This window comes from Polyodon spathula, chromosome 8 (genome assembly GCF_017654505.1).
Source record: "Polyodon spathula isolate WHYD16114869_AA chromosome 8, ASM1765450v1, whole genome shotgun sequence".
Lineage (NCBI taxonomy): Eukaryota > Metazoa > Chordata > Actinopteri > Acipenseriformes > Polyodontidae > Polyodon > Polyodon spathula.
This window is the reverse complement of record NC_054541.1, coordinates 2,035,061-2,056,343: the sequence shown is the minus strand read 5'-3', so window position 1 is coordinate 2,056,343 and position 21,283 is coordinate 2,035,061. Positions and strand designations below refer to the sequence as shown.

Below are 21,283 nucleotides of genomic sequence, written 5' to 3'. Positions count from 1 at the left end.
CAACCCGAACTCTCCTGACTATATAACTCAGTGTGCACACGACCTGCTTTTACCAAGGTTTTCTCCAATTTCTGTTCTAAGTCTGTCTGTACTCAATGTTCAAGTGGGTCTTGTGATCCTAGTTTCTGAGCTGTGCGTAAAATAGTCTCTGAGGTTAACTTTGTCCACTCCTTTAGTATTTTAAAAACTAATTTTAGGTGAAATAAAATTCCCTCAACCTGTCTTTAGAACTTGTTCCTTTTAGCCCTGGGATTAGTCTGGTGTATCTTCATACTAAACAGAGCGTGATAATAACCAAAGTGATATTATCAGGACTTTTTCCCAATTCATTCCAATTATATTTCAATTTGGTGATAATAAGCAGAAGGTTACATTAACACCAACATTTGTTTGAATGTACTTCAAGTTAGTGTCTGATTCTAAATTATCGTCACTTTTCCTTTTTGTAAAAAAAATAAAAATAAAATAAAAAATGACACATTTTCAAGGCTGCAAAAACCTTAGGAAACAGTGCCATTTAGGTTGCTGGAGACCCCAATTCCAGAATAAATGCAGTAAGCAATTAATGCAGCTCATGTCCATACAAAGATATAACTGAAATTGAAGTCTATCAAATGTACAGAATTAAACTACAGATTCTGAGCTAAGATTTATTAGAGTGTTGACTCTTTCCACTGCTTAAATAATTATAATTAGACAGGAGTTGCTTAGCTGCTACAGCAGCTGCAGTAACAGGACCAGCCAATGATTTATCTAGCCCCACCCACTCTCAATTCAGAAAGGTCACATGGTTTGAACGGACTGAGGAAGGCTGTTAGCCACAGAACCATGGAGTAACAACATTTTAAAAAATGAAGTGAAAAACATTCTCTGTAACTTAAACTATGATAACTGTATGCAAAAAATAAATGCTTAAATAAATAAGTGGAACACTTATTAAAAAGTAAACCTATAGGTAAATACAGTTAGGGTACACATTTACAATAATAAAGTTGGAATCCCTATTTGGTGTCAACTCCCTTGCACCATGGCCAGACAGAGATCTGCCTCAATTTGTGTAACTAAGATCAAAGAAAATATGTAGCTCAAAAGAACACATTGACATTGGAGCTGTGTCACAAAGACGGCCGGAGTGGGGGACGTCAGACCAGAAACAGGAACCAGGAAATAAACAGAGAGGTGGAGTTTTGGGGAAGCTGAGTGCTTGCTTGTGCTCAGCATTTAATGAATTAACAGAACAGTAAATAAAAAGGTTGTAACAAACAAAAACACAGGACACGGCACTGGTAGCAAAAATAAACAGACAAACAAAACGGACTAACACTTAAACAAACAGTGGACTAACAAACAAACACGTTGAGTGAAAACAATGGTTATATATATTTTACTTTGTTTACTTTTCTCGTTTTTAATTCTTTCCTCTCCACACCCGTTCTCCACTCACCGAACACACAACAACCTAGAGTGAGTGAAAACTTGCAGCTTTTATGCAGCTGTACTGAGACTCGATTGCTAATCAATCATTCAGTTGGAGTCGCGTTACAACTGCACGTGAATTAATAAAGTGCAATTCCCCGTGCTCACATATTATTACTATTTACTTGCACATGGAGTGCTGTGCAATCCTCGTGCCTAAATATAAATATACATTTTAAACACTCGTGTTACACAGACCCGTTTATATCCTGTGTACCAATGACTATACACCAACATTAACATACAACATATAACAGAAAATACACACAGGGGTGGGCACTTTGCCACAGGCTGATTTTCAAAGTCTTGCTCCAAACAGAAAATCACTGTTTTATTTTGAAGGAGGAGAAAAACACAGAGTTAAAATTATTACAGTTTCCACATCCTTGCTGTCTGATGTTGAAACTGTCAGGACAGAGTTTAAGGCCTGTGATTATCAATGATGGGTGTGATGGGGAAATAATAAGCCAGATTTAAACACACTTAATTCTCAGCCCTCTTCCTGTTCTTCATGTCTCTGTGTAAATAAGGACAGTGTCCTGTTAGAAACAAAAAGACTGCCTTTGCCAAAACTGCAATGTGTAATTGAAGCAAACCAACCCTGTAATTTCAAGTTGTAAATCAGTGGTTAAATGTAACAGAAGTGCCATGTGACTGTGGATTAACAATGTGGAAACAGAATTCAATTTCAGGAAATGGCTTTAAAATTAAGTTTCTTCCCTGTTATTAGTACTGGTAACAGTATCACTGCTCCCCATTTTCCTGGTATCTTTCTTTACCCATTTACATTATTAGAAAGTAGAAGCAGAACTATTCCAATAGTCAACTGGTCAACGAGTCGAACAGTAAAGCAACAGTCGACTGGTCAATGAGAGGAACAGTAAAGCGACAGTAGACTTCAGAAACTGGTAGTCAACTAATCAATAAATAAATCAATATTTGTGATGTGTGCAGTTTAAGATGGCAGAAAGTGCAGATCTAAACCATTAACATAAAAATTACATTTTGTAACGTCAATACAATCCCAAGTCCTTTTAAAATACAGTGCACAAAAAGCAAAGTGTTACCAAACTGTATGTTCACCAGTCAAGTACCAGACATTAACACTGTATTAAGTGTTTATATATATATATATATATATATATATATATATATATATGTGGTACTTGTCAATCTTTCCGACTATTTGTTCTACCCCTATTGTAAAGCTTGGATAAAGGTGTCTGCCAAATAAGTAAATAATACTACTAACAATAACAACAACAACAACAACAGTTTGTCAACAGCAGCCAACAACAGACCAGGCACCCAGCGGCTCAAAATACACCTTGCAGGACTCATCTTGTCCTCCAGGGGGCAGGCATGGGACATTATTCTCAATAGGGGATAAAAACGGGTAAAATAAACATCATTAAAAAACAAAAGTCATTGATTTAGATATTTGATTTTATTTTTATGCTCTCTCTACGATCTGTTTCAGAAAACATTCAAGTAAGCAAAATTCCAAGGCAAACAACCAGGAGGATCAATTGACTAAAGATATGTGTGATTATTGTAAATTACAATTGAGATTTTAGTCCCCAGTGGCACAGCTGGTAAACGCATTACCATGCAGATTACAGAGTGACTGCCAATCTTGGCTGAAGAGCCCGCTGGGTATGTTGCATGGTGTGTGCGCTCTCATAAGTCAGGAAGGAAAATAAACTGTGCGTACTTCATCTCTACAGTGACCCCTACTGGTCAAGCAACAGACCCAGCAGAGACCAGGCAGGCTGAACTCAACCCCTCTAACTTTAAGTATCTTGAAAACATCCACTGCTTATGTCCGGCTGGGTTGAAATGAGGCGATAGGCTTGCCCGCAGGAACGGAGGGGCCATCTTATGTTAACTCATCCTGAAGAACAGCAGTGAGATGACATTTGAAATGAGATTCTAAATGACATCTTGACTTTGAGATCAGCTGCTTGTGCTGGTTGAGATTTGATTGCAGCACATTTGAAGGTTTTTGCTTCAATACCATGGTTTTTACGGAACCTTTATATTTTTTAGAAGGGTTCCTTAAAAAAACTACTCAAATTCAGCAACTGAATCTATCAAATCAGTCTCCTTGATTCCATCCATCTGTACCAAAGCGTTTAGAAGCTTTGTCGTGCCTCACTGATTTCATTGTTGAGAAAATGTAAAGACTTGCTGCCTGCTATTTGCATTTCTATCAAGTTTGCTGTAGCTGATTAACTATTTTCATATAAAGTCGTGGGTGGGGATTTCAGTATGCAGCAGTCTTGGGAGAGATTGCAGGTAATAAAACACTGGGATTATAACAGGAGGGGCAGGTCTGTTACTGCCAACATCATAATCTGATCTGTGTTCTCAGCGTTAGCTTTGGCTTCATCTTATGTACAGAAAGAAGCCGCAAGCCCCTTCATTCCCAAACCCGTACAAGCAGCTAACAAGAAAACTTGAAATATTTAAACTCACCCTTAAACTGCCTGTTCAAGTGAGAGGGACAGGAAGCAAAATGCATCAATTATTAATTTCACTGTATGTCTTACAACTCCTGCAGAGCTCAAGGTGTCAAGATCAAGCAAATAAACTGCTAGCTTCCCAGCTCTCACTGAGCAAGACATTTCCTCAGACCACTGCCGAATCTCATTCACACATTCCTCTCGCCTGCTCGGCAATCCGAGTACATTTTAAAAAGGCAAGATTCAGTTTGTACAAACACTGTATCTTCACCTTGCAACCCCATACCCAGCTAAATGATCTACAATGGCAATATGTCTGCACTACGCCATTGAGCTGTACGAAGCGACTGCACTGCTGTAATCGATCTCCTGGCAGCTGATGAGTTAATAGTGCTTACATCAACCTGAGACACACGCACATAAGCTTGCTCTTTAGTTGAATGGTAAGATGGTAAATGTTGTCAAAATATTTCTCTGCATTGTAAGATTTCAGCTAACACTTTAAAACAATAGTGCATATTCCTATGAATTTCCCATGCATGGGAGTAACAGCTGAATAACAAATATGTTGTTGCTATTTTGTAATGATTTTTGTAGTCCTGAAGATAATTGGCCACAAATTCCTAATGAATTCAGATGGAACAGCAATAGAAGCTAATGCATTGGAACGCAGAAGAATATAAAGTATAACAAGATTTTCAGTAGGAACCCACTTTGTGGGGACATCTTCTCTAATTGTGTTCCTATAAGTGCAGAACATGCCTCCAGACACACACAGCTACAGCCCTGTCAGAGTCAAACACAATGGGAATCTGAAACTCATTTCTATACGGTGTCTGACACACATCTGGAGAGAGCAATATGAGCTCCACTACATTCACTGCAGGCAGCAGCAGAGCTAATAATGGAGATTCATTTTAATCGATTAATTTTAATTCTTTTTACTTTCAATCTACCCAGCCATCTCTATCAGTGTCAGCATCAGCCATTTCTTTCTTTCTTTTTTCTTTCTTAGAACATAACATAAGAACATAAGAAATTCAAGAATGAGAAAAGGCCATTCGGCCCACCTATACTCACTCGCTTTGGTGCCAGCGTGATCCGTTATCACTCAAGAGAGGAAAAACACACAGTGTTTGTGGCTAGCAAAATAATTCCATAAATCTGAATTATTTTGGGGTCAATTACAATATATAAAAACATGGCTTAAAAACAGACATTTCTTTCACCAAGTGCAGCACCAGATATGTTTTCAAATAAAAATGTCTCTTTCAAAAGGCTTATGAAATTATTTTTTCAACTGCAATCCCTACAAATGTGTCTACTTATCTAACCCATCCATCTGCTTGTCAGTCCTACCTGTCTGTCAATTTAGTATGTCTGTATGTTTACCTGTATATCAGTCTCTGCCTGCCTTCCTCCCTGCTTACCAATCTGCCTTACGATGTAATAGAAATGAGCCAAACTCAATACAATGCAAGAGTATTTATCATTATCTATCTATCTATTTTAACAGGGCTCACCCTATTGCAATGGGATCCCTATTAAGGTGTCAGCCTATGCTGGTAACGTTGTAGTTCTCGTCAGCCAGCCACACTGCTGCCTTTCATTTACAGGCCCTTCAAAAACTCCTGTCTTGCCCCAAATGCCCAGCTGGAGACAGTGAATATTTGAGTGAATAATTCTTTGTTTTTTGTGATTTTAATGTGCTTTCTTTACATTTTAGGGTGATAAGATATTTTCATTGCATTTGTATATCTCATTTTTGGTAATAGCAACATGAATGTGGCTTAGTTTTTTTCTGTTTTTAATATAAAGTATATTTTTAAAAAGTAAAAAAAAAAAAGTATATCTATCTATGTATCTATCTATCAATCTTGTGAAATCTGTCTTTCTGTCTGTCTGCTAGCCTCCCAGCCTCATTACCTCCCTACCGGTTTTATCTACAAGCAACCACTTTACTGTTCTACAGCAGAGTAACTACGAATGGGAAACAAATTGAAAGCCACTACAAAGCTCTCTCTTTATCTGATTAGAGCCAGTGTGCTGTACGATGTGTAAAACATGAAAAGCAGACTCTGTTAATGCTTACTCTGAGCACAGGCTAGGCAAGTGAATGAGTGCTGTTCAGCCTCTTTGTTTCAGTAAATAGATGCTTGTTTTCAGATATGGGGGAGTCAGTGTGCTGAGGGGGCAAGAATTAATTCAGATTACTGAATTCAACAGGTCCTCCTTAAACGTGAGGCCAGTCATGTGCCTTTGAAACTAAAGCATTTCTTTATTTAACCCATATGGAAAAGCCATATATTTGTAATTATGGTGAATTCCACTAAGTTTGGACTCCACGTAATTGGGAAGGTTGTTAAAAAAAGGTCCCTCAGCCCTAACCACTAAGACAACACTGGTTCCATCTTTCCCAATTTCCCAGCACACCTTCCCAGTACCTCAGTTCTAAAAGCTAGACAAGGCCACACTGCTTCCCTCCATCCTAGTCCCTCAGCTCTAAACTTTGGACTAGTCCACCATGTCCCCTCTCTGTTTTCACTTCAGCTTTAACTGCTTGACAAGGCCACACTGCTGCACCTCCAATACCTCAGCTCTAGTCAATAGGGCAACACTGTTTCTATCTTTCCCAATTCACCTACATCACACCTTTCTTCCCAGTCTCTAATTTTTAATAGCTAGACAAGTCCACTCTGTTTTTCTCTTCAACTCTAACCACTAGACAAGGCCAGACAGCTTTCATTCCACAAAGTGAAAACCACACTGCTTCCCTCCTTCCCAATCCACTCAGCTTACCAATGGGTGACAGCTCTGGGACACTCCCAATGTAAGGTCCCTCCAGGAATTTGGGCTCACTGTCATTGATGTCCTGGACCTTGATGATGAACTCAGACTCGGGTTCGAGCGGGCGGTCAGTGAGCCGGTCCCTGGCCTGGGCGCGCAGGGTGTAGAAGGTCTTCTCTTCACGGTCCAATCGCTCGGTGGCATGAATATCCCCCGTAATCTCATCAATGATGAAAATGGTGCCAGCGCCTTCCCCTGAGATTGTGTACTTGATTGAGCTATCCCCCTCGTCAGAATCCGAGTGAATCTGTGGATTGAAACCAGGAGAGGTTCAAGGGAATTGCAACCGGCTGCTGCTCTTGGTTTTGCTCTTACTGTTTTGACACATTATGACATTTGGCTTCTTCAGTTCTAGATGACTTTCTGCAAAGCTATTCAGAGGGGTGTATTTTTTTTCCACAGCTGATTCTCAGGGCACAGTGGGTGAATGAGTATTGGGCTGCTTTTGTGTTCTATTCACATACCTGAACACTTGGCAAAGGTAGTGTTATTTTTGGAAAATTATACTACTTTAAGAAGAACCTCGATCCAATATATATGGTTTATGTAGTATATATGTGGTGCACAATATACAGTCGCAGACAAAGGTATTTGGGCTGTTTAAAAAAAATAGAAAAACCACAAAGAAAGTGATTGCTATAATTTCTAATTGTTCTACTGAAAGACACATGTTAAAGTAAAGATTCAGCTTTATAATAAAACAACAACTTATTACATAACATGCATACAATGAAAAATAACATGCTAAAATTAATTTAAAGGATTTGGGCAATCAACATATTTCGTATAAAACCCGTTCATTGCTGACTATTGACAAGTGTCATGATTGAAAACCAACACCTGAAGATAATTATAGAATAAATACATAATCATCAAGTGCTGAAAAATAAATTGTAAATTTGTGATTCAAAAAAGCAACAAAAATGGTTAAAACTAAAATACAGCAACAATCTCAAAATGGAAGTGACACAACTAAAGGAAATATGAGAAACTACCAGAAAAATAGCAGAAAGACTTGGAGGGCTCTTATTGGCAAACACAGGAGAACAGGAGCTAATGCAACTAGCTCCAGCGATGGAAGACCAAGAAAGTTTTCTGCAAAATTTGGAAGAAGATTCGTTCAAGCAGCCTGGCAAAATCCCCAATTACTGCAAAAAATTTGACACAAGAATTGAGAGAAGAAATTCACGAGCGAACAAATCAACATTATGATGACAAGATGACTGTCCATGGGTGAAAACCAAGATGCAAACCTTTGTTAAAAACAATACACAAAAGAAAGTGTTTGGAGTTTTCCATTGAATTATTGCCTGATCATTTCGTCAGCCAAATGTTATGGTCAGACGAAACCAAAATATATATGTTTTCACCAGGAAAGCAACAATATGTTAGAGAGGAGAAAAATTTAAAGTTCATCATGCCCAGTGTTAAACATGGTGAAGGCTGTGTGATGGGATGGGCTTGTTTTTGTTCCTCAGGTACTGGCGACCTTGTAGAAGGATCAATGAATGAATGCTGCAAAATATCAAGAAATGTCTGACTTGTGTGTTACCCAGTGCTAGAACGCTTATTGGACGGAAGTTTGTATTCCAGAAGGATAATGACCCCAAGCAGTCTGCAGTCTATAAAGGAATTACAAAAAGGAAACCAAAGTCATTTGCAGAACTCAAAGCTGAATGTGTTGAAGCGTGAGTAAAAATATACAAGGAACTGGTTTCAAAATACAAAATAGACTGCAAGCTGTAAAGGAAGCAAAGGGTGGACATACAGAATCCTAAAGTAAAGGATCCCAAATACTTTTGTTAAAGTATGAAATTTGTTTTTGCATGTTATGTAATAATTTGTTATTTTATTATAAAGCTAAATCTCTAATTTATATCTTTCAATAGAACAATTAGAAATTACAGAAATCCCTTTCTTTGTGGTTTTTCTCATTTTTTAACTGCCAAGTGAAAGCATGGTAACGCATAGGTAAGCATTGTAAAGCCCAGAAAGGTTTGGTAAAGCATATTAAAAAACATGACAAACCATGAAAACTATGGTAAATGCATAGAGTAACCACTGGAAAACTGAAAAAGTACCATGCAAATGTACTGTTGTAAATGTTTAATGGAAGGGATGCACACATAAAGGATACGTTTTGCACAGGGGGTTGTAACCCAAAGCAGTTCAGACATTTACATGCCGTACAGTACACATTAAAATGTGATACATGCCAAGGAAATAGAGAAATAGAGATCCAGCCCAGAGGGATGTGGCAAGCTGCTTCTAATGAGAAATCTGTCCAAGTGGGAAACTACATTTTACCCCACAGAACTGAATTACTGTTAATGAGTACAATAATGGAAAGGATTATTCATTAAAATATAACAAGGAGCAAAGGGTATGAGTGGTGTGTAACCCTCCCGTAATCCCTGCCAATCTGCATTTATATTCCAAGCAAGTGTCTCTTCTATGGGAAAGCAGACCAAACCTGTAATGCAGAGCAATGGAATTTTCCTAAGCCTGGACTATTATAGATCTTGCTTTTATTTATTATCAAAGGATGGGTCTGTGTCTATTGATCCAATGCATGCTAGATCACAGGTCTGGAGGCTGACCTGTAGATGCAGCCCAGAGATATGCTGGAGCTCCCCATTCAGTTCAATGCACTGTAGCCCTTCACTCTGACACAACCTCCAGACACTGTCTGTTCTTAATAGCAGACTGTGAGCTCAACGACTGCAGCAGACTTGACATTCATTACTCTACAAACTGCAGCCTCGTTGGAGAAATTGACGGACCTCAATCTACTATAAAATCGAAGACTGTAGGTTTGGCTCATTAAAGAGCAAGCAGATTTAAATGATATTTGAACACTTACTTTTTCATGGTGCGTTGTTCTGAGTCCTGCTGCTCAGATTTTGAGTTTTATTTATTTATTCATTTCATGTGACCTGAGATGGTGCTTAGAACTGTTTTGAAATGACCAGATATTACATACTTATAATTTTCTTGCAATTCCTCATTATGGTTGTTATCCATTACTGTGTGACATTAAGTTTCCAGTGAAAAAGTGTAACTGTATATATATATTTTGTACCACTTAGACAGCAAACATTTGCCTTATTGATGCACTACCTGTACAACAACCTGTTTAATAACCTGTTTAATAACTTAGTATGATAACTCCCTGATAAAACGATCATAAATAACAATGCAGCAGTTGAGCTACAATGCTAAGAAAAAGTTTTTGAACCCCTTAGGATTTTCACATATTTCAAACCTAAAATGTTATTAATCTTAATCTAAGTCCAAATAATAGATAAAGATAAACTGATTAAACAAATGACACAAAAACATACTTTTTCAACATTTATGTGTCCACAAATAACTCAATATTCAATATCCATCTGTGAAAAAGTATGTGAACCTTTAGATTCAGTAACTGGTAGCACCCCCTTGAGCAGCAATGACTTCAAATAAGCGTTTACTGTAACTGTTGGTCAGTCTCTCACATCGATTTTGAGGAATTTTGGCCCATTCCTCCTTACAGAAATGCTTCAACTCAATGACATTTGAAGGCTTCCTTGCATAGACAGCTCGTCTCAGGTTCTGCCAAAACATTTCGATGGGGTTTAGATCTGGACTTTGACTAGGCCATTATAAAGCGCAGAATTTCTTCTTCTGCACCCATTCTTTTGTAGATCTGCTTGTTTGTTTAGGATCATTGTCTTGATGCATGATCCGCAGCTTCAGCTCAAGGACGGATGGCCTGACATTCACCTCTAGAATCTTCTGATACAATGCAGAATTCATGGTTGTGTCAGTGATGGTAAGCTATCCAGGTCCTGAGGCAGCAAAGCAGCCCCAAACCGCTATACTCCTACCACCATGCTTGACGGTTGGGATGAGGTTCATCTGTTCGAACGCAGTGTTTGGTTTTTTTCAAACATAACTTTTCTCATTGAGGCCAAAAAGTTCGATCTTTGACTTGTCTGTCCAGAGAACATTGTTCCGGAAGTCTTGCAGCTCATCTATGTGCTCTTTGGCAAACTGCAGATGAGCAGTAATATTCTTTTAGAGAGCAGTGGTTTCCTCCTGGCTATCCTTCCATGAACACCATTCTTGTTCTTTTTCTGATAGTTGAGTCATGAACACTCAAATTCGTCGAGGCGAGAGTGGTCTGCAGATCCTTGGATGTTATTTTGGGGTTCTTTATGACTTCCTTGATGATTTTCTGGTTTGTTCTTGTAGAGATTTTGGTAGGACGACCGTTCCTGTTTATCTTGAAACCTTTTATTTTCTGACTGTCTGTTCATTTATTAAATGCTGAGCGGTACCAATCACTCAGCTCCACCCAACTCCACCTGTCTCTTTGTTTATTTCCTGGTTCCTGTTTCTGGTCTGATGTCCCCCACTCCAGCCGTCTTTGTGACATGTGGTGTCATCGTAGGATTACCAGCGCCTCCTAGACGCAGACCAGAGCGGGAACCACAGTGATTTTGGAGAGATGGTTGCACGGAGCTGGAGGAGCTCCTCAGTGTTCTGGAGGACCAAGACTGGTGCCATGCCTGCAGGGTGTACGGGCACGTGGTGGCTGTCTGTCCCTACCAAGATGGAGAGGAGGAACTGGCCCAGGAGAGCAAGGTGAGTAAAAGGAGGCAGATAAGGGGAAAGGGGAATAGGAAGGTAGAGCGTCCACAGCCCAAGTCTCCACCAGCAGAGGAAGAATGCCTGCTGGTTTCACCTCCACAGCCTGCGTGGAAGGAGGCCGAACATCCACAGAGCAAGAAGGAGGAGTCAGTGTGCCCAGAGCCCGCAAAAGGGGAGTCGGACCATCCGCAGCCCAAGTCTCTACCAGCAGAGGGAGAGTGCCTGCTGGTTCTGTCTCCAGCATCGGTGGGAGAAGCCCTGCTTGTTTGAGGGAGATCTGGGACTAGCTGATGGACCCTGATGGTGGCCTGGAAAGAGACCCCCTGAAGGTGATTAACCTGCTGTGGGCCCGAGATGGGGATTGTTGGGAAACTTGGGAACAGCAACATCACCCAGTGTCCCTCCGAGACATCGCAGCCATGGTGCTCAACTACCTGGCTGTCGATATGGGAGGGGTCCCGCCTCTGGTCTCATCAGGAGAAGCCCTGACACTGTCTCCAGGACCAGAGGGAGAGGAGCCAACACACCAGTCCCTGCAAGTGAGGGAGAGCCTCCATCGCCAGGAGACTACACGCCGCTCCCACCTCCGTCGCTAGGAGACTACAAGCCACTCCCACCTCCATCACCAGGAGACTACACGCTGCTCCCACCTCCATTGCCAGGAGCAGAGCAGCAGGAGCTGCCTCTGCCTCCGCCACCTCCACCAGCAGAGGATGAATGCCTGCTGGGTCCCTCTCCACTAGCAGAGGGTGAATGCCTGCTGGGTCCCTCTCCACTAGCAGAGGGTGAATGCCTGCTGGGTTCCCGTCCTCCAGCAGAGGATAAATTCCTGCTGGTATCACTTCCCCCACCATCAGGGGGAAAGGAGCAGGAGCTGCCTCTCTCTTCACTGCCGCAGTGGCAGAGGAGAGGGCCAACACCCGCACCCCAGCTTGTCCTGACTCCCTGCCTCGCTTCACCCAAGGATGCCTGCCTCGCTTTGCCCAAGGATGCCTCCTCGTGTCACCCAAGGATGCCTGCCTGGCATCGCCTGGGGTTGCCTGCCTGGCATCGCCTGGGGTTGCCTGCTGCTCCGCATCGCCTGGGGTTGCCTGTTGCTCCGCATCACCTGGGTTTGCTGAAACCGCTTTGCCAGGGGCTGCAGTCAGCTCTGCTTGGCTGCAGGGGTCAGTGTGGCCAGAGCTCCACCAGAGGGAGCTGCTGGCTATGAAAAAGGGGGGATTGGTCAGGAAACCACCTTTCCCCGCAGCAATTTCTCTGCAGTTCTGGGGGCTGGAGTCCCCCCAGAGGGAGTTGCCGGCAATAAAGGGGGGAGAGGTCAGGAGAACACCTTCCCCCACAGCAGTTTCACTGCCGGAGATCTTGGGGAAGGTCTGGAGACCACCAAACCCTGCAGCTTTTCCGCTGCTGGACTTCCCCCGGCTGAAGGTGTCAGTCTGGGAGCTGTCAGCACGTCTTTGAAATTATTTTATAGTTTTATGAAACATAAGAACGCAGTAAAAGAAAGTTTCTAATCTACAGCTACGACCAAAATTCTTGCATCACCTAGAATTCTAGGATTGAGACATAATTTTAAAAATAAATATTTATGAACATAATTTAGATTTTTTGTTTAGCATCATGTAATCAAAGAAACAAAGAAAAGAATGATATTGCAAAAGTCTACCAGAGGCCATAATAGTAGAAGAGTATTTCATGTTAGATTTTGAAATGTCACATTTTTCAATTTCTACCAGGTATATGGAAAACTTTATGAAGAAAAAAATGTTAATTATATAGGGTGGTGCTAAACTTTTGCTCATAGCTGTACATCTACATAAATAAATATAATTGTGTTGAATAAGCATACTGTGATGGTGCTCCTAGACCACCACGCTTGATAGTGGTGAACAGATTGATGGTGCTCCAGCATCAATGAAATGTGAAGTGCTCATTATTCCTGTGGACGGAGAGGTCTGTATTAGCACCATGGGAGGCAGGCTTTCCATGACTCGAGGAGTGTAAGTGTGTGTGAGAGCATGCGATTGGACAAAAATTACACTTCGATTAACACTGTCAAGAGGTAAGAAATTTATCCAGTAATGATTTCCACCATGCAAATGGGATTAGAGTAAAAAACACTTTCACCTTCAAATAGTGTGAAAACAGAGAGCCTAGCAGAACTCTTCATTCACATTGCTTAGTAACCAATGATCAAGATCCTAAAGGTGCAATAATAATAATAATAATAATAATAATAATAATAATAATAATAATAATAATAATAATAATTACTTACTGATGCTGTAAGTAATTTGTCTGTAGGGAATATTGGGTTGGCAGGGAAGGAGTTAAATCCCTCCCTGCCAAAATACATGTGAGCATGTGGCTGGAGCCTGAAGTAGGCACATGTCATATAAGGAAGGAGGAATCCGTTGTCTGGTGGAGGGTTTTTGGGTGAGTTTACAGTGTGTTGCTGGTGAGTTGTACAGTGCCGAGTGTGAAAAAGTTTGTGAAGCCCAATGATAATTATGGAAATTCTATAGTTTTACCATGATAGTCTTCTTGAGTCAAAACCAGTCTTTTCTTAAATATCCAATAGGGTTTATATTAACCAATTCCATGTCTTTTGATACAAAAAATGATGTATGAATTAGACAAACAATGAGTAATTAAGATTCAGGGTGTGAGATAAAGTAAGTGAAACCCTGGTTTTATCAGCTCAGTTAAGACGATAATTAGAATCAGGTGTTTAAATAATTAGGTGGATCTTCAGGAGTGGGTTTGGGAGGCTCCATCCTATATAAAGATCAGAAACTTTGTGAGTTTGGTCTTCACCATACAGGTGTGTGGAAACACGTCATGTCATGATCAAAAGAAATCTCTGAGGACCTCAGAAAAACAGTTATTGATGCTCATCAGTCTAGAAAGGGTTACAAAACCATTTCTAAGGATTTGGGGCTCCACCAATCTACTGTCAGAAAGATAGTCTACCAATGGAGAAAGTTCAAGACCACAGTCGCTCTACCCAGAAGTGATAGGCCTACCAAAATCTCTCCATGAATAAATTGGAAAATCATCAAGGACGTCAAAAAGAACCCCAGAGTAACATCCAAGGATCTGCAGGCCACTCTTGCCTTGGCTAATACGAGTGTTCATGAGTCAACTATCAGAAAAAGACTGAACAAGAATGGTGTTCACGGAAAGATAGCCAGGAGGAAACCACTGCTCTCTAAAAAGAACATTGCTGCCCGTTGGAAGTTTGCCAAAGAGCACATAAATATTCGAAAAGACTTCTGGAACAATGTTCTCTGGACAGATGAGTCAAATGTAGAACTTTTTGGCCTCAGTGAGAAATGGTATGTTTGGTGAAAACCAAACACTGTGATCGAACAGAAGAACCTAATCTCAACCATCAAGAATGGCGGTGGGAGTGTGATGGTTTGGAGTGTGATGCTTTCGGGCTGCTTTGCTGCCTCATGACCTGGACGGCTTGTCATCATTGACACAACCATGAATATTAGAAGATTCTAGAGGAGACTGTCAGGCCAAAGTGGGTCATGCAGCAAGACAATGATCCTAAACAAGCAAGCAGATCTACAAAAGAATGGCTGCAGAAGAAGAAATTCAGCATTTTAGAATGGCCTTGTCAAAGTCCTGACCTAAACCCCATCGAAATGTTGTGACAGGACCTGAAGCGAGCTGTCCATGCAAGGAAGCCCTGAAATGCCACTGAGTTAAAGCAGTTCTGTAAGGAGGAATGGGCCAAAATTCTTCAAAACCAATGTGAGAGACTGACCAAGTTACAGGTAACGCTTAGTTGAAGTCATTGCTGCTCAAGGGGATGACACCAGTTAAATGATTAATTTATTTATCATTTGTGGATAAATAAATGTTGAAAAGGATCTTGTTTTTGTGTCATTTGTTTAATCAGTTTATCTGTATCTGTTATTAGGACTTAGATTAAGATTAATAACATTTTAGGCTTGAAATATGTGAAATATGTGAAAATCCTAAGGGGTTCACAAACTTTTTCTCAGCACTATATGTGTAGAGATAGCAGTATTTGTTGTTTTGTGTTTTGTTTAACTTTATACTTTAGCCCTTCTGTCTTTGGATTTCTGTTTTTGATCATTATTTTGATAATGAAAAATGTGCATTAGTGCTTAAACCAAGCCTCCTTCTCTGATATACTGTATCACATATCATGCTCAACATTATGGTAGTGACCACTGCAGAAATATATCTTGGGGTAAAATGAAGAACAATTGTCCCACACAGTCATCCTGCATTGGTAGTAAACTGATAATATGTGAAGTATCTCTGGACCTGAGAGACTGATTTTTTTCTATTAAAATCCTTTGTGTTTATTTGAAGACAAATATCAATTCCTGTATTCCAAGATATTTACTGAACAAGGGGCCAGAGTGGAAAAACATAGTGCTAAAATGCCCGCCCCAAGTTGTACTACATTCCTAAAACTGTCTCTCTCTATACACACTGCCGCAGCCAGCCCACACAAACCTGCCTTGAGACTGCAGCTCTCAACAGAATGAACTGGCTCTCTCTATAGACACTGCAGCAGCTATCCCACACAAACCCGCCTTGATACTGCAGCTCAATTGCTAAGCATTCAATCTGGCCCCGGCACAGTCTGCTCGTGAACTAATTGTGACTTCCCCGTGCCCACATACCAGCATACATTTTAAATCACCCTTGCTACATAACCCACACTATACAAACCCAACACAAAACACAAAACATGCCCAGGAGTAGGTGCACCCCGCCACATGTATACTGTAGGATTAGTGGATCTTTGTGCAGTCAATGTATATGGGTAGGTCCACTGTAGACAGTCAAGACAGCACGCTGTCTAAATTGTTCTGGATTGATCATTCCTCAAAGAGCACACCCTCTAATTCCTTCAGGGTGTTTTATTGAGGGTGGAGAAGTTCTTCAATAGGAGATATTAGCAGGGATAGAAGATGTAGCACTGTAGCCAGTGAAGAGAAATCTGCATCTTTAAGTGATTAATTATGAAGGTACGTGGGGAGTTTAGCTGATGTTTAAATAGGATAGCATGAACTGGAGATGATTTTATTAATACAATTATCATGAGTTATTGCACGCTGCAGTGCCAGTACACATGCCAAGACTATTAATAGTGTATGGAGGACAAACACTTTTCCATACACAACCACAGACTTTAATTAGGACTATTTAGAATAAACTATGGCTGCCATGCCTTTTTTTATCAGTGCCTGTAATTTAGCCTGCTTCATTTATTTCTGCACAGACTCAGAAGAGATGCCAAGGCTGTCCCAACCATTAATCGCCTAATGAAATACAAAAAAAGTTTAGCTCTTTTCTGCCATAAAACAGACAGCACTTTCTGTGTCTTCATTAAACACATTTTAGTCATTAATTTTTCTTACCCATCTCTTTCCTTTAAAATATAAAAAGCCTGATTTGATAGAAAAGGTTACCTACAGGCTGTGAAACCACCCTGAGTATTATAGTCTAAGGGACTGAGGTCAATCAAAGACTGATTACAAAACCCATGTCCTGCCTCTTTTTAGTGCTATAGCAGAAGACACCTTGGTTTTGCTTTCATTTTGGATATGCAGATTACATTCTGCTGCTGTAATTACAGATGCTGACATGTGAGACAAGGCAATAGCTTGCTTGGGGTTCGTCGGTTCACATCCAGCCTCTTCATGTTACACTAACATCAAATCACTCCCGCCTTGCAGAAATCAGCTAGTGCAGCCTACTGTACTTGAACTCAGTAGATAAGTATTAAAACCTACAGCTATCCACGGCAGAAGTTACAAATGACCTACGAAGTAGTGCCTCAATAGTTACCTGAGTGATAATCTCAATAAAAGAAATACAGTTATTATGAATATGTCCTGTGAGGGGTGTCCCTTATTGCTAGAAGAGAGGTCATCTCGTGAAGTTTGGGCAAGAGGGTCAAAGTTGAGCACTGTTATAATAAGATAAACACTACAACTTATTAACTTACTATAAACTACAAGAATGAATATTGTATTCATGAACAACCTTTAATACTAGAAACCCCGCGGCAGTCATTTTAGCGTTTTATGTTTTTAAAATGTAATGTAAAGTGTAACATATGGGGGCTACGCGTTCACGTACCTTTCTGTCCGTATGTATTAAATATTCTCACAAAGCATGAAATGACGGAGTGCAGAAATAAAGGAAATATATTACATTATACCTAAAAGCCCCGGGAGCAGTCACATTGACGGCCACACAGAAAACAATTGTATTGTGATTACACAGAACGGTATTCTACTTTATTATTTTTATTTACCAGTCCGCAATGTGTTTAGCGGCAATCAGGTTCGTCTCTACTCTGTGCCTGAGTGAATGACTGACAGTCTATTGTTTTCAATCAGCCTTTTCGAAGGCTGGTGCCTTGTTGCCTGCTGCGCTTCAATTAGCATCGGGATCAGTGAAAATAAATACCAGAGACTGTGGAGTTTTACAACACAACAAAATATGGAGTTCATGTTTTGGATCAGATGGCATGCAAGTATTCCGTGAAAGCCTGCTCCCGACAGTGGTCTAGTCAGGCTTTTGACAATGTATTGGATCTGGGTACTTTACTCCTGGATACTTTACAGAGATATAATTTGGTTGTTCAGATGTTTGTGATGTACTCAATAAAAAAAAAAAAAAATCTAATTACATCAGACTGTTTCTACACCCAATGCTCTGTGTCTGCCTCAGTATTGTTCAATGACGACCCACATGTGTTACAAATCCCCCTTGTTACAATATGATACTAGAATTTAGACAACTCCTTAATGGTGATGTCTCTGATTCCCTGTAGTTGGAATGTGATGTAAGGTTAATAAACTGTTTGATACCTTTCCTACGTAGAGGGGTTCCGTCCCTGTGTATTCCTCCACAACGAAGAACTGGTTCCACACCCAGCCTCGCTTCACACGTTCGTGAGACTTCGACTCGCCTTCCTCTGGCTGCTCCTGAATCAAACTGGTCTTTGTTACCATAGAGACGACTAGGCCGAAGTGCAGTTGGAGTGTCAGTAGCAGCAGAAGCAGAGCTTCAGTCCTCCCAGATGGAACCATCGCTAAACCTCTTCCCAAACTTACATTGAGTCCAGCACTTAATGGGAGAGAAAGTGATCAATTTAACTTCCTGTAAAACCAGATCTACAACGCAATCCCCAAACCATCTGACTTTCTGGGCTGTTTTTTTTTTTTTTTTTTTTTTTTTTTACTGAGAAGAGATTAAATGACCCTTGCTTTCATCGAGATAAAGCTTATAAGAAAGTCAAGACAAATGTTTCTGTGCTCTAGGTTTTGGGGTGTTCTGTTTGTATCTACCATGTTAGGGGGGAGTAAATCATTTATATTTCCTTCAGTGTCACTGTCATTGCCATTAATATCGTTAATCACATTTAATTACTGGTAATCACTGGTAATCACCAATAATTAGTACAAATTAGTGTTAAAAGTATCCATAGAAAAGGTGATGTTTGAACTGAAGCATGTGTGGAATACACAAACAATGAAGGGAGATCTTTCACAGTCCTTGAGGATCTTGTCTCCAGCAGTATTCTGCATCTGGAATTTATAAGTACAATAATTACCGAGATGGAAAAATATTATGTATCTGTATAGGTCCAAAATGAAGATAGAAAATCTATGTAAAGGAATGGAAAGCAAAGTCCACTCCGGGATCATTGTGTGATCTAAACAATATGGAGCGATTTCCAGGCAGGTGGAACAAAGCCAGTTCTGTTGGTTCAGTAGCTTCTAATGCTATTCCAGGAAAACAAATAAACCACAAATGCAATAAAAAAAAAAATGCCGGTTCACTGTATTCCACCTATGATATGACCTAGGTTAGGAATAGAAAATTCACTTAGAAGTGAAATCTCTGAATATGGTTTTAATAGTCTTTTCAGCAGACTCAATAATTTGAAGCTATTTCACGGTGTGGACCCAGTAACAAAGTTTTATTGTGTAGTCGAGAGACAGAAGGGCTTGCATATGAAGAATACACTCCTTCTGAGAAAGAGAAGGTGCTTTATAGTTTGTGAGAGCAGCACTAACAGAGCTGCTCTTTGCTCACAGTATCAGTGAAAATGGGTAGACCACCATTAGAGTAGTCATCCTAGTGATGATATGCATCACAAGAGCTCACCTGGTTCTGCCTTTGCTTCTATAGTGCAATCACTGCTCAGTGAATTCAGTCAGTATGGACACTAGAAGATACAACAGTCTAGGCTTATGTCTTCTCAGTTTAAGATTGAACAAATAGGCAACCTTCACTCCCTGGTGCCAGCACACAATTATGTCTATGTCGATTTCAACTGTCAATTTGAGGCTGGTTACTAAAAACACGTCCTAAGTCTGCCATTGTTGTTTTTGTCTTTGCTCGAGTGTCCTGTACCAGCTCCGGAACTGTTATTTACTTTCTTTCCAATTTCTTGTCTCACAGTGTTCGGAAATGGAAATGTCTCTGGTAGCTTCTGTTTGGATTGCTCCCACAGTTCCTCCAAACAGGACGTTGATGGTCTAGGCGCTCTTCGTTTGCTTTCATCAGTTCTGTGTCACCTTTTTTGGATTGACCTCCTGGGCAGAGCAAACTACAGAATTCACCACACCTTCTCAAGACACCACTTTACCTAAAAAAAAGAGGGAAAATACTGTATTATCATTTATTACCCCCTCATCGGGGGGTTATTGAACAGTAAATTGGAAGTTTTATTAGATGCAACCCTCTCGTTACCCATTAAGGCTTTATAGGCTAACATGCCTTCATTCGTGTATGTATGTATGTATATATGTATTCACTATTTTTGTATTATTTTTGGTGTTTACTTCAGTGTTCATGAAACGTAAGAGACAGTACCTGTGTATGTTTTTGTCTAAGAAAAAACACTACGGTACTGTCCACACTATACATTTGTATTATACTTACTGTAGTATGCTGTATGTATAGACTGTACTTACTATTGTGTTTTGGATGGTACAGTAGTATATACAGTATTGTTTCTGTGTATGTGCCTATGTATCAGTGCATGTCTGAGAGTGTATTTCTCTTTGGGAGTGTGTTTCTCTTTGGGAGCGTGTTTCTCTTTGGGACTGTGTTCCTCTATGGGAGCGTGTTTCTCTTTGGGAGTGTGTTTCTCTTTGGGAGTGTGTTTCTCTTTGGGAGCGTGTTTCTCTTTGGGAGTGTGTTCCTCTATGGGAGCGTGTTTCTCTTTGGGAGTGTGTTCCTCTATGGGAGCGTGTTTCTCTTTGGGAGCGTGTTTCTCTATGGGAGCGTGTTTCTCTTTGGGAGCGTGTTTCTCTTTGGGAGCGTGTTTCTCTTTGGGAGCGTGTTTCTCTTTGGGAGCGTGTTTCTCTTTGGGAGCGTGTTTCTCTTTGGGAGCGTGTTTCTCTATGGGAGCGTGTTTCTCTTTGGGAGCGTGTTTCTCTTTGGGAGTGTGTTTCTCTTTGGGAGCGTGTTTCTCTTTGGGAGTGTGTTTCTCTTTGGGAGCGTGTTTCTCTTTGGGAGTGTGTTTCTCTTTGGGAGCGTGTTTCTCTTTGGGAGCGTGTTTCTCTTTGGGAGTGTGTTCCTCTATGGGAGCGTGTTTCTCTTTGGGAGCGTGTTTCTCTTTGGGAGGGAGCGTGTTTCTCTTTGGGAGCGTGTTTCTCTTTGGGAGCGTGTTTCTCTTTGGGAGCGTGTTTCTCTTTGGGAGCGTGTTTCTCTTTGGGAGCGTGTTCCTCTTTGGGAGCGTGTTTCTCTTTGGGAGCGTGTTCCTCTATGGGAGCGTGTTTCTCTTTGGGAGTGTGTTTCTCTTTGGGAGCGTGTTTCTCTTTGGGAGTGTGTTCCTCTTT

General features: G+C 40.6%; 1 protein-coding gene across 1 annotated transcript in view; it reads right to left on the bottom strand.

The window, feature by feature from the left end:
* Positions 1–18,632, bottom strand: part of LOC121320152 (cadherin-22-like) — a 102,973-nt gene extending 84,341 nt beyond the window's left edge. Inside the window, exons 1-2 of the mRNA XM_041258413.1 lie at positions 18,299–18,632; positions 6,741–7,035 (exon numbers count right to left, since the gene is read on the bottom strand). Coding sequence (XP_041114347.1) covers positions 6,741–7,035; positions 18,299–18,520 — 517 coding nt within the window. The 5' untranslated portion in view covers positions 18,521–18,632. The remainder of the gene's footprint in view (positions 1–6,740; positions 7,036–18,298) is intronic.
* Positions 18,633–21,283: the final 2,651 nt, after the last annotated feature.